Source organism: Salmo trutta, unplaced genomic scaffold (genome assembly GCF_901001165.1).
Source record: "Salmo trutta unplaced genomic scaffold, fSalTru1.1, whole genome shotgun sequence".
Classification (NCBI taxonomy): Eukaryota; Metazoa; Chordata; class Actinopteri; order Salmoniformes; family Salmonidae; genus Salmo; species Salmo trutta.
Genome location: NW_021822720.1, coordinates 151,427 through 164,784, shown reverse-complemented (window position 1 = coordinate 164,784; position 13,358 = coordinate 151,427). Strand labels below are relative to the sequence as shown.

General features: G+C 40.4%; 1 protein-coding gene across 4 annotated transcripts in view; it reads right to left on the bottom strand.

The window, feature by feature from the left end:
• LOC115184003 (zinc finger protein 710-like) overlaps positions 1-13,358 on the bottom strand; it is a 93,301-nt gene that overhangs the window by 870 nt on the left and 79,073 nt on the right. For all 4 annotated transcript variants that reach the window (XM_029745004.1, XM_029745003.1, XM_029745002.1 and 1 more), the window contains one exon: positions 3,303-3,474. In XM_029745004.1, coding sequence (XP_029600864.1) covers positions 3,303-3,474 — 172 coding nt within the window. The remainder of the gene's footprint in view (positions 1-3,302; positions 3,475-13,358) is intronic.

Here is a 13,358-nt window from a genome sequence, read left to right as displayed (position 1 = left end):
CCCAACCCAGAACACAGTGGTTGAACCAACCCTAACCCCAACCCAGAACAGTGGTAGAACCAACCCTAACCCAGAACACAGTGGTTGAACCAACCCTAACCCCAACCCAGAACAGTGGTAGAACCAACCCTAACCCCAACCCAGAACAGTGGAGAACCAACCCTAACCCCAACCCAGAACACAGTGGTAGAACCAACCCTAACCCCAACCCAGAACAGTGGTAGAACCAACCCTAACCCCAACCCAGAACACAGTGGTAGAACCAACCCTAACCCCAACCCAGAACACAGTGGTAGAACCAACCCTAACCCCAACCCAGAACAGTGGTAGAACCAACCCTAACACAGTGGTAGAACCAACCCTAACCCCAACCCAGAACACAGTGGTAGAACCAACCCTAACCCCAACCCAGAACACAGTGGTAGAACCAACCCTAACCCCAACCCAGAACACAGTGGTAGAACCAACCCTAACCTCAACCCAGAACACAGTGGTAGAACCAACCCTAACCCCAACCCAGAACACAGTGGTAGAACCAACCCTAACCCCAACCCAGAACAGTGGTAGAACCAACCCTAACCCCAACCCAGAACAGTGGTAGAACCAACCCTAACCCCAACCCAGAACAGTGGTAGAACCAACCCCAACCCAGAACACAGTGGTAGAAGCAATCCTAACCTCAACCCAGAACACAGTGGTAGAAGCAACCCTAACCCCAACCCAGAACACAGTGGTAGAACCAACCCTAACCCCAACCCAGAACAGTGGTAGAACCAACCCTAACCCAGAACACAGTGGTAGAACCAACCCTAATTACAACCCAGAACAGTGGTTGAACCAACCCTAACCCCAACCCAGAACAGTGGTAGAACCAACCCTAACCCAGAACACAGTGGTAGAACCAACCCTAACCCCAAACCAGAACACAGTGGTAGAACCAACCCTAACCCCAACCCAGAACAGTGGTAGAACCAACCCAGAACAGTGGTTGAAGCAACCCTAACCCTAACCCCAACCCAGAACACAGTGGTAGAACCAACCCTAACCCCAACCCAGAACAGTGGTAGAACCAACCCTAACCCTAACCCAGAACCCAGTGGTAGAACCAACCCTAACCCCAACCCAGAACACAGTGGTAGAACCAACCCTAACCCCAACCCAGAACAGTGGTTGAACCAACCCTAACCCCAACCCAGAACACAGTGGTAGAACCAACCCTAACCCCAACCCAGAACAGTGGTAGAACCAACCCCAACCCAGAACACAGTGGTAGAACCAACCCTAACCCCAACCCAGAACACAGTGGTAGAACCAACCCTAACCCCAACCCAGAACAGTGGTTGAACCAACCCTAACCCCAACCCAGAACACAGTGGTAGAACCAACCCTAACCCCAACCCAGAACAGTGGTAGAACCAACCCTAACCCCAACCCAGAACACAGTGGTAGAACCAACCCTAACCCAGAACACAGTGGTAGAACCAACCCTAACCCCAACCCAGAACAGTGGTAGAACCAACCCTAACCCCAACCCAGAACACAGTGGTAGAACCAACCCTAACCCCAACCCAGAACACAGTGGTAGAACCAACCCTAACCCTCAACCAGAACACAGTGGTAGAACCAACCCTCAACCCCAACCCAGAACACAGTGTAGAACCAACCCTAACCCCAACCCAGACACAGTGGTAGCACCAACCCTAACCCCAACCCAGAACACAGTGGTAGACAAACCCTAACCCTAACCCCAACCCAGAACACAGTGGTAGAACCAACCCTAACCCCACCCAGAACACAGTGGTAGAACCAACCCTAACCCCAACCCAGAACACAGTGGTAGAACCAACCCTAACCCCAACCCAGAACAGTGGTAGAACCAACCCTAACCCTAACCCAGAACCCAGTGGTAGAACCAACCCTAACCCCAACCCAGAACACAGTGGTAGAACCAACCCTAACCCCAACCCAGAACACAGTGGTAGAACCAACCCTAACCCAGAACAGTGGTTGAACCAACCCTAACCCCAACCCAGAACACAGTGGTAGAACCAACCCTAACCCCAACCCAGAACACAGTGGTAGAACCAACCCTAACCCCAACCCAGAACAGTGGTTGAACCAACCCTAACCCCAACCCAGAACAGTGGTTGAACCAACCCTAACCCCAACCCAGAACACAGTGGTAGAACCAACCCCAACCCAGAACAGTGGTAGAACCAACCCTAACCCCAACCCAGAACACAGTGGTAGAACCAACCCTAACCCAGAACAGTGGTAGAACCAACCCTAACCCCAACCCAGAACAGTGGTAGAACCAACCCTAACCCCAACCCAGAACACAGTGGTAGAACCAACCCTAACCCCAACCCAGAACACAGTGGTAGAACCAACCCTAACCCCAACCCAGAACACAGTGGTAGAACCAACCCTAACCCCAACCCAGAACACAGTGGTAGAACCAACCCTAACCCCAACCCAGAACACAGTGGTAGAACCAACCCTAACCCCAACCCAGAACACAGTGGTAGAACCAACCCTAACCCCAACCCAGAACACAGTGGTAGAACCAACCCTAACCCCAACCCAGAACACAGTGGTAGAACAAACCCTAACCCCAACCCAGAACACAGTGGTAGAACCAACCCTAACCCCAACCCAGAACACAGTGGTTGAACCAACCCTAACCCCAACCCAGAACACAGTGGTAGAACCAACCCTAACCCCAACCCAGAACAGTGGTAGAACCAACCCTAACCCCAACCCAGAACAGTGGTAGAACCAACCCTAACCCTAACCCAGAACAGTGGTAGAACCAACCCTAACCCAGAACCCAGTGGTAGAACCAACCCTAATTACAACCCAGAACAGTGGTAGAACCAACCCTAACCCCAACCCAGAACACAGTGGTAGAACCAACCCCAACCCAGAACACAGTGGTAGAACCAACCCTAACCCAGAACCCAGTGGTAGAACCAACAGAACCAACCCAGTGGTAGAACCAACAAGATCACAAAGTTTTAACAAACAGGATATACAACCACCAAGTCAGGCTGCTCATTGACTGTTACTAACACTAAGCCTACAATAAGAAGGCTACAGGAATGGTAGTTAGGTGGATGAATAAATACGTGATGGATTGTGAGATGAGAGCAAGGAAGGGGAGGAGAGTAAAGCCCTGCCTTGTCCGTCAGGGGAGATGTCCATGCTGGGTTAGGGTAAAGGGTTAGGGGTAAAGCCCTGCCTTGTCCGTCAGGGGAGATGTCCATGCTGGGTTAGGGTAAAGGGTTAGGGTAAAGCCTCACCTTGTCCGTCAGGTGAGATGTCCATGCCGTGTTTGACCTTCATGTGTCGGCTGAGGTTCCCCTTCAGGTTAAACTTGGAGGAGCAGTAAGGACACTTGAAGGGTTTGGAGCCGGCGTGGAGGTGCATGTGACCCAGCAGGTTGTACATTCTGTTGAACGACTTCCCGCACACCTGGAAAAGACAAAGCATGAGTTACAGTATATGTTCATAATCGTAATCGTCGCTACAAGTCCCTATTTGAGGGAGTAACCAACCCCCAAGACCTAACTGTAGTCTCTGGCTGCTACCAGTCCCTATTAACCAACCCCCAAGACCTAACTGTAGTCCCTGGCTGCTACCAGTCCCTACAACCCCCAAGACCTAACTGTAGTCCCTGCTACCAGTCCCTATTAACCAACCCCCAAGACCTAACTGTAGTCCCTGGCTGCTACCAGTCCCTATTAACCAACCCCAAGACCTAACTGTAGTCCCTGGCTGCTACCAGTCCCTATTAACCAACCCCAAGACCTAACTGTAGTCCCTGGCTGCTACCAGTCCCTATTAACCAACCCCAAGACCTAACTGTAGTCCCTGGCTGCTACCAGTCCCTATTAACCAACCCCAAACCCTAACTGTAGTCCCTGGCTGCTACCAGTCCCTATTAACCAACCCCAAGCCCTAACTGTAGTCCCTGGCTGCTACCAGTCCCTATTAACCAACCCCCAAGACCTAACTGTAGTCCCTGCTACCAGTCCCTATTAACCAACCCCCAAGACCTAACTGTAGTCCCTGCTACCAGTCCCTATTAACCAGCCCCCAAGACCTAACTGTAGTCCCTGCTACCAGTCCCTATTAACCAACCCCCAAGACCTAACTGTAGTCCCTGGCTGCTACCAGTCCCTATTAACCAGCCCCCAAGACCTAACTGTAGTCCCTGGCTGCTACCAGTCCCTATTAACCAGCCCCCAAGACCTAACTGTAGTCCCTGGCTGCTACCAGTCCCTATTAACCAACCCCAAGCCCTAACTGTAGTCCCTGGCTGCTACCAGTCCCTATTAACCAGCCCCCAAGACCTAACTGTAGTCCCTGGCTGCTACCAGTCCCTATTAACCAGCCCCCAAGACCTAACTGTAGTCCCTGCTACCAGTCCCTATTAACCAGCCCCCAAGACCTAACTGTAGTCCCTGCTACCAGTCCCTATTAACCAGCCCCCAAGACCTAACTGTAGTCCCTGCTACCAGTCCCTATTAACCAGCCCCCAAGACCTAACTGTAGTCCCTGCTACCAGTCCCTATTAACCAGCCCCCAAGACCTAACTGTAGTCCCTGCTACCAGTCCCTGTTAACCAACCCCCAAGACCTAACTGTAGTCCCTGGCTGCTACCAGTCCCTATTAACCAACCCCCAAGACCTAACTGCAGTCCCTGGCTGCTACCAGTCCCTATTAACCAACCCCCAACACCTAACTGTAGTCCCTGGCTGCTACCAGTCCCTATTAACCAACCCCCAAGACCTAACTGTAGTCCCTGCTACCAGTCCCTATTAACCAACCCCCAAGACCTAACTGTAGTCCCTGGCTGCTACCGGTCCCTATTTGAGGCAATAAAAAACCTCCAACACAAAAGACTCTATATATATATATATATATATATACGCACCAGGTCATATATAACATAAATATATAAACTCGCCAGGTCATATATAACATAAATATATAAACTCGCCAGGTCATATATAACATAAATATATAAACTCACCAGATAATAAAAATACAATGTGTGTGTTATTAGTTTAAGCAGACTGTGTTTGTCTATTGTTGTGACTAAGATGAAGATCAGATTTTATGACCAATTGATGCAGAATTCCAGGTAATTCCAAAGGATTCACATACTTTTCTTGCCACTATATAATATAAACTCACCAGGTAATATATATATAATATAATTATATCAACTCACCAGGTCATATATAAATATATCAACTCACCAGGTCATATATAATATAATTATATCAACTCACCAGGTCATATATAATATAATTATATAAACTCACCAGGTCATATATTTATATATCAACTCACCAGGTCATATATAATATAATTATATAAACTCACCAGGTCATATATAACATAATTATATAAACTCACCAGGTCATATATTTATATATAAACTCACCAGGTCATATATAAATATATCAACTCACCAGGTCATATATAAATATATGACCTGGTGAGTTTATATAATTATATTATATATATGACCTGGTGAGTTTATATAATTATATTATATATATCAACTCACCAGGTCATATATAATTATATAAACTCACCAGGTCATATATAATTATATCAACTCACCAGGTCATATATAATTATATCAACTCACCAGGTCATATATAATTATATCAACTCACCAGGTCATATATAAACTCACCAGGTCATATATAAACTCACCAGGTCATATATAATATAATTATATAAACTCACCAGGTCATATATAATATAATTATATAAACTCACCAGGTCATATATAATATAATTATATAAACTCACCAGGTCATATATATAATATAATTATATAAACTCACCAGGTCATATATAATATAATACAGTGCCTTCCGAATGTTAAGTTACAGCTTTATTCTAAAATTAATTAAATCGTTTTTTTCCCTTTATCAAACTACACACAATACCCCATAATAACAAAGCAAAAACAGGTTTTTAGAAATGTTTGTTAATTTATAAAAAATATCATATTTACATAAGTATTCAGACCATTTACTCAGTACTTTGTTGAAACACCTTTGGCAGAGACTACAGCCTCGAGTCTTCTTGGTTATGACGCTATAAGCTTAGCACAATTATATTTGGTGAGTTTCTCCCATTCTTCTCTGCAGATTCTCTCAAGCTCTGTCAGTTGATGGGGAGCGTTTCTGCACAGCTATTTTCAGGTCTCCAGATATGTTCGATTGGGTTCAAGTCCGGGCTCTGGCTGGGCCACTCAAGGACATTCAGGGACTTGTCCCAAAGCCACTCATGTGCTGTTTTGACTGTGTGCTTAGGGTCGTTGTCCTGTTGGAAGGTGAAACTTGGCCCCAGTCTGAGGTCCTGAGTGCTCTGGAGCAGGTTTTCATCAAGGATCTCTGTTCTTTGCTCTGTTTATTTTCCCCTCTATCCTGACTCGTCTCCCAGACCCTGCCTCTGAAAAACATTCCCCACCATGCTTCACCGTAGGGATGGTACCAGGTTTCCTACAGACGTGACTCTTGGCATTCAGGCCATCATCTGCACATCTATCACTCCAGTGTTAATGCTAAATTGTAATTATTTCACCTCTATGGCCTATTTATTGCCTTACCTTCCTACTCTTCTACATTTGCACACACTATACAAAAATTGTTCTATTGTGTTATTGACTGTACGTTTGTTTATGTGTAACTCTGTGTTGTTGTATGTGTCGAACTGCTTTGCTTTATCTTGGCCAGGTCACAGTTGTAAATGAGAACTTGTTCTCAACTGGCCCACCTGGTTAAATAAAGGTGAAATAAAAAAATCTTGGTTTCATCAGACCAGAGAATCTAGTTTCTCATAGTCTGAAAGTCTTCCGGTGCCTTTTGGCAAACTCCAAGCGTGCTGTCAGGTGCCTTTTACTGAGGAGTGGCTTCCGTCTGGCCACTCTACCATAAAGGCCTGATTGGTGGAGTGCTGCAGAGATGGTTGTCCTTCTGGAAGGTTCTCCCATCTCCACAGAGGAACTCTAGAGCTCTGTCAGAGTGACCATTGGTCAGGGAGGTGACCAAGAACCCAAGGCCCTTCTCCCCTGATTGCTCAGTTTGGCCGGGCGGCCAGCTCTAGGAAGTCTTGGTGGTTCGAAACTAATTCCATTTAAGAATGATCGAGGCCACTGTGTTCTTGGGGACCTTCAATGCTGCAGACAATTTTTGGCACCCTTCCCCAGATCTGTGCCTCAACACAATTCTGTCTCGGAGCTCTACGGACAATTCCTTCGACCTCGTGGCTTGGTTTCTGCTCTGACATGGACTGTCAACTGTGAGACCTTATATAGACAGGTGTGTGCCTTTCCAAATCATGTCCAATCAATTGAATTTACCTCAGGTGGACTCCAATCAAGTTGTAGAAACGTCAAGGATGATCAATGGAAACAGGATGCACCTGAGCTCAATTTGGAGTCTCATAGCAAAGGGTCTGAATACTTATGTCAATAAGGTATTTCTGTTTTTAATTTGTAATAAATGTGCTAAAATATCTAGAACCAGTTTTGTCATTATGGGGTATTATGTGTCGCTGAGAATTTATTTATTTGTTTCATCTGTTTCAGAATAAGGCTGTAATGTAGCAAAGTGTGGAAAAAGTCAAGGGGTCTGAATACTTTCCGAATGCACTGTATAATATGAATATATAAACTCACCAGGTCATATATAATATATAAACTCACCAGGTCATATATAATATATAAACTCACCAGGTCATATATAATATAATGTGAATATATCAACTCACCAGGTCATATATAGTATATAAACTCACCAGGTCATATATAATATATAAACTCACCAGGTCATATATAATATATAAACTCACCAGGTCATATATAATATAATGTGAATATATAAACTCACCAGGTCATATATAATATAAACTCACCAGGTCATATATAATATAATGTGAATATATAAATTCACCAGGTCATATATAATATAATGTGAATATATAAACTCACCAGGTCATATATAATATAATATGAATATATAAACTCACCAGGTCATATATAATATGAATATATAAACTCACCAGGTCATATATAATATAATGTGAATATATAAACTCACCAGGTCATATATAATATAAAAACTCACCAGGTCATATATAATATAATGTGAATATATAAACTCACCAGGTCATATATAATATAATGTGAATATATAAGCTCACCAGGTCATATATAATATCATGTGAATATATAAGCTCACCAGGTCATATATAAACTCACCAGGTCATATATAATGTGAATATATAAACTCACCAGGTCATATATAATATAATGTGAATATATAAGCTCACCAGGTCATATATAAACTCACCAGGTCATATATAATATATAAACTCACCAGGTCATATATAATATATAAACTCACCAGGTCATATATAGTATATAAACTCACCAGGTCAAATATAATATAAATATATAAACTCACCAGGTCATATATAATATATAAACTCACCAGGTCATATATAATATAATGTGAATATATAAACTCACCAGGTCATATATAATATATAAACTCACCAGGTCAAATATAATATAATGTGAATATATAAACTCACCAGGTCATATATAATATATAAACTCACCAGGTCATATATAATATAATGTGAATATATAAACTCACCAGGTCATATATAATATAATGTGAACTGAGAAGTGGTCTGTGGTCCCCACCTGCAGAACCACTCCTTTATTGGGGGTGTCTTGCTAATTACCTATAATTTCCACCTGTTGTCTATTCCATTTGCACAACAGCATTTGAAATTTATTGTCAATCAGTGTTGCTTCCTAAGTGGACAGTTTGATTTCACAGAAGTGTGATTGACTTGGAGTTACATTGTGTCGTTTAGGTGTTCCCTTTATTTTTTTGAGCAGTGTATAATGTGAGTATATAAACTCAACAGGTCATATATAATATATAAACTCACCAGGTCATATATAATATATAAACTCACCAGGTCATATATAATATAATGTGAATATATAAGCTCACCAGGTCATATATAATATAATGTGAATATATAAGCTCACCAGGTCATATATAAACTCACCAGCTCATATATAATATAATGTGAATATATAAACTCACCAGGTCATATATAATATATAAACTCACCAGGTCATATATAATATAATATGAATATATAAACTCACCAGGTCATATATAATATAATGTGAATATATAAACTCACCAGGTCATATTTAATATAGAAACTCACCAGGTCATATATAATATAATGTGAATATATAAGCTCACCAGCTGATATATAATATAATGTGAATATATAAACTCACCAGGTCATATATAATATAATGTGAATATATAAGCTCACCAGCTCATATATAATATAATGTGAATATATAAACTCACCAGGTCATATATAATATAATGTGAATATATAAACTCACCAGGTCATATATAATATAATATGAATATATAAACTCACCAGGTCATATATAATATAATATGAATATATAAACTCACCAGGTCATATATAATATAATGTGAATATATAAACTCACCAGGTCATATATAATATAATGTGAATATATAAACTCACCAGGTCATATATAATATAATGTGAATATATAAGCTCACCAGGTCATATATAATATAAATATATAAACTCACCAGGTCATATATAATATATAAACTCACCAGGTCATATATAATATATAAACTCACCAGGTCATATATAATATATAAACTCACCAGGTCATATATAATATATAAACTCACCAGGTCATATATAATATATAAATTCACCAGGTCATATATAATATATAAATTCACCAGGTCATATATAATATATAAACTCACCAGGTCATATATAATATATAAACTCACCAGGTCATATATAATATATAAACTCACCAGGTCATATATAATATATAAACTCACCAGGTCATGTATAATATATAAACTCACCAGGTCATATATAATATATAAACTCACCAGGTCATATATAATATAATGTGAATATATAAACTCACCAGGTCATATATAATATAAATATATAAACTCACCGGGTCATATATAAACTCACCAGGTCATATATAATATAATATATAAACTCACCAGGTCATATATAATATAATGTGAATATATAAACTCACCAGGTCATATATAATATATAAGCTCACCAGGTCATATATAATATAATGTGAATATATAAACTCACCAGGTCATATATAATATAATGTGAATATATAAACTCACCAGGTCATATATAATATAATGTGAATATATAAGCTCACCAGGTCATATATAATATAATATATAAGTTCACCAGGTCATATATAATATAATGTGAATATATAAACTCACCAGCTCATATATAATATAATGTGAATATATAAACTCACCAGGTCATATATAATATATAAACTCACCAGGTCATATATAATATATAAACTCACCAGGTCATATATAATATAATGTGAATATATAAACTCACCAGGTCATATATAATATAAATATATAAACTCACCAGGTCATATATAATATAAATATATAAACTCACCAGGTCATATATAATATAAATATATAAACTCACCAGGTCATATATAATATAAATATATAAACTCACCGGGTCATATATAAATCACCAGGTCATATACATATAATGTGAATATATAAAACTCACCAGGTCATATATAATATAATGTGAATATATAAACTCACCAGGTCATATATAATATAATGTGAATATATAAACTCACCAGGTCATATATAATATAATATATAAGCTCACCAGTTCATATATAATGTGAATATATAAACTCACCAGGTCATATATAATATGAATATATAAACTCACCAGGTCATATATAATATGAATATATAAACTCACCAGGTCATATATAATATAATGTGAATATATAAACTCACCAGGTCATAAATAATATAATGTGAATATATAAACGCAACAGGTCATATATAATATATAAACTCACCAGGTTATATATAATATATAAACTCACCAGGTAATATAATATATATAAACTCACCAGGTCATATATAATATAAATATATAAACTCACCAGGTCATATATAATATATAAACTCACCAGGTCATATATAATATATAAACTCACCAGGTCATATATAATATAAATATATAAACTCACCAGGTCATATATAATATATAAACTCACCAGGTCATATATAGTATAAATATATAAACTCACCAGGTCATATATAATATAATATGAATATATAAACTCACCAGGTCATATATAATATATAAACTCACCAGGTCATATATAAACTCACCAGGTCATATATAATATATAAACTCACCAGGTCATATATAATATATAAACTCACCAGGTCATATATAATATAAATATATAAACTCACCGGGTCATATATAAACTCACCAGGTCATATACAATATAATGTGAATATATAAACTCACCAGGTCATATATAATATATAAACTCACCAGGTCATATATAATATAATGTGAATATATAAACTCACCAGGTCATATATAATATATAAACTCACCAGGTCATATATAATATGAATATATAAACTCACCAGGTCATATATAATATAATGTGAATATATAAACTCACCAGGTCATATATAATATAATGTGAATATATAAACTCACCAGGTCATATATAATATAAATATATAAACTCACCAGGTCATATATAATATATAAACTCACCAGGTTATATATAATATATAAACTCACCAGGACATATATAATATATAAACTCACCAGGTCATATATAATATATAAACTCACCAGGTCATATATAATATAATATAATATACTGCTCAAAAAAATAAAGGGAACACTTAAACAACACATCCTAGATCTGAATGAAAGAAATAATCTTATTAAATTATTTTTTCTTTACATAGTTGAATGTGCTGACAACAAAATCACACAAAAATAATCAATGGAAATCCAATTTATCAACCCATGGAGGTCTGGATTTGGAGTCACACTCAAAATTAAAGTGGAAAACCACACTACAGGCTGATCCAACTTTGATGTAATGTCCTTAAAACAAGTCAAAATGAGGCTCAGTAGTGTGTGTGGCCTCCACGTGCCTGTATGACCTCCCTACAACGCCTGGGCATGCTCCTGATGAGGTGGCGGATGGTCTCCTGAGGGATCTCCTCCCAGACCTGGACTAAAGCATCCGCCAACTCCTGGACAGTCTGTGGTGCAACGTGGCGTTGGTGGATGGAGCGAGACATGATGTCCCAGATGTGCTCAATTGGATTCAGGTCTGGGGAACGGGCGGGCCAGTCCATAGCATCAATGCCTTCCTCTTGCAGGAACTGCTTACACAGTCCAGCCACATGAGGTCTAGCATTGTCTTGCATTAGGAGGAACCCAGGGCCAACCGCACCAGCATATGGTCTCACAAGGGGTCTGAGGATCTCATCTCGGTACCTAATGGCAGTCAGGCTACCTCTGGCAAGCACATGGAGGGCTGAGCGGCCCCCCCAAAGAAATGCCACCCCACACCATGACTGACCCACCGCCAAACCGGTCATGCTGGAGGATGTTGCAGGCAGCAGAACGTTCTCCACGGCGTCTCCAGACTCTGTCACGTCTGTCACGTGCTCAGTATGAACCTGCTTTCATCTGTGAAGAGCACAGGGTGCCAGTGGCGAATTTGCCAATCTTGGTGTTCTCTGGCAAATGCCAAACGTCCTGCACGGTGTTGGGCTGTAAGCACAACCCCCACCTATGGACGTCGGGCCCTCATACCACCCTCATGGAGTCTGTTTCTGACCGTTTGAGCAGACACATGCACATTTGTGGCCTGCTGGAGGTCATTTTGCAGGGCTCTGGCAGTGCTTCTCATGCTCCTCTTTGCACAAAGGTGGAGGTAGCGGTCCTGCTGCTGGGTTGTTGCCCTCCTACGGCCTGCTCCACGTCTCCTGATGTACTGGCCTGTCTCCTGGTAGGGCTTCCATGCTCTGGACACTACGCTGACAGACACAGCAAACCTTCTTGCCACAGCTCGCATTGATGTGCCATCCTGGATGAGCTGCACTACCTGAGCCACTTGTGTGGGTTGTAGACTCCGTCTCATGCTACCACTAGAGTGAAAGCACCGCCAGCATTCAAAAGTGACCAAAACATAAGCCAGGAAGCATAGGAACTGAGAAGTGGTATGTGGTCCCCACCTGCAGAACCACTCCTTTATTGGGGGTGTCTTGCTAATTACCTATAATTTCCACCTGTTGTCTATTCCATTTGCACAACAGCATGTGAAATGTATTGTCAATCATTGTTGCTTCCTAAGTGGACAG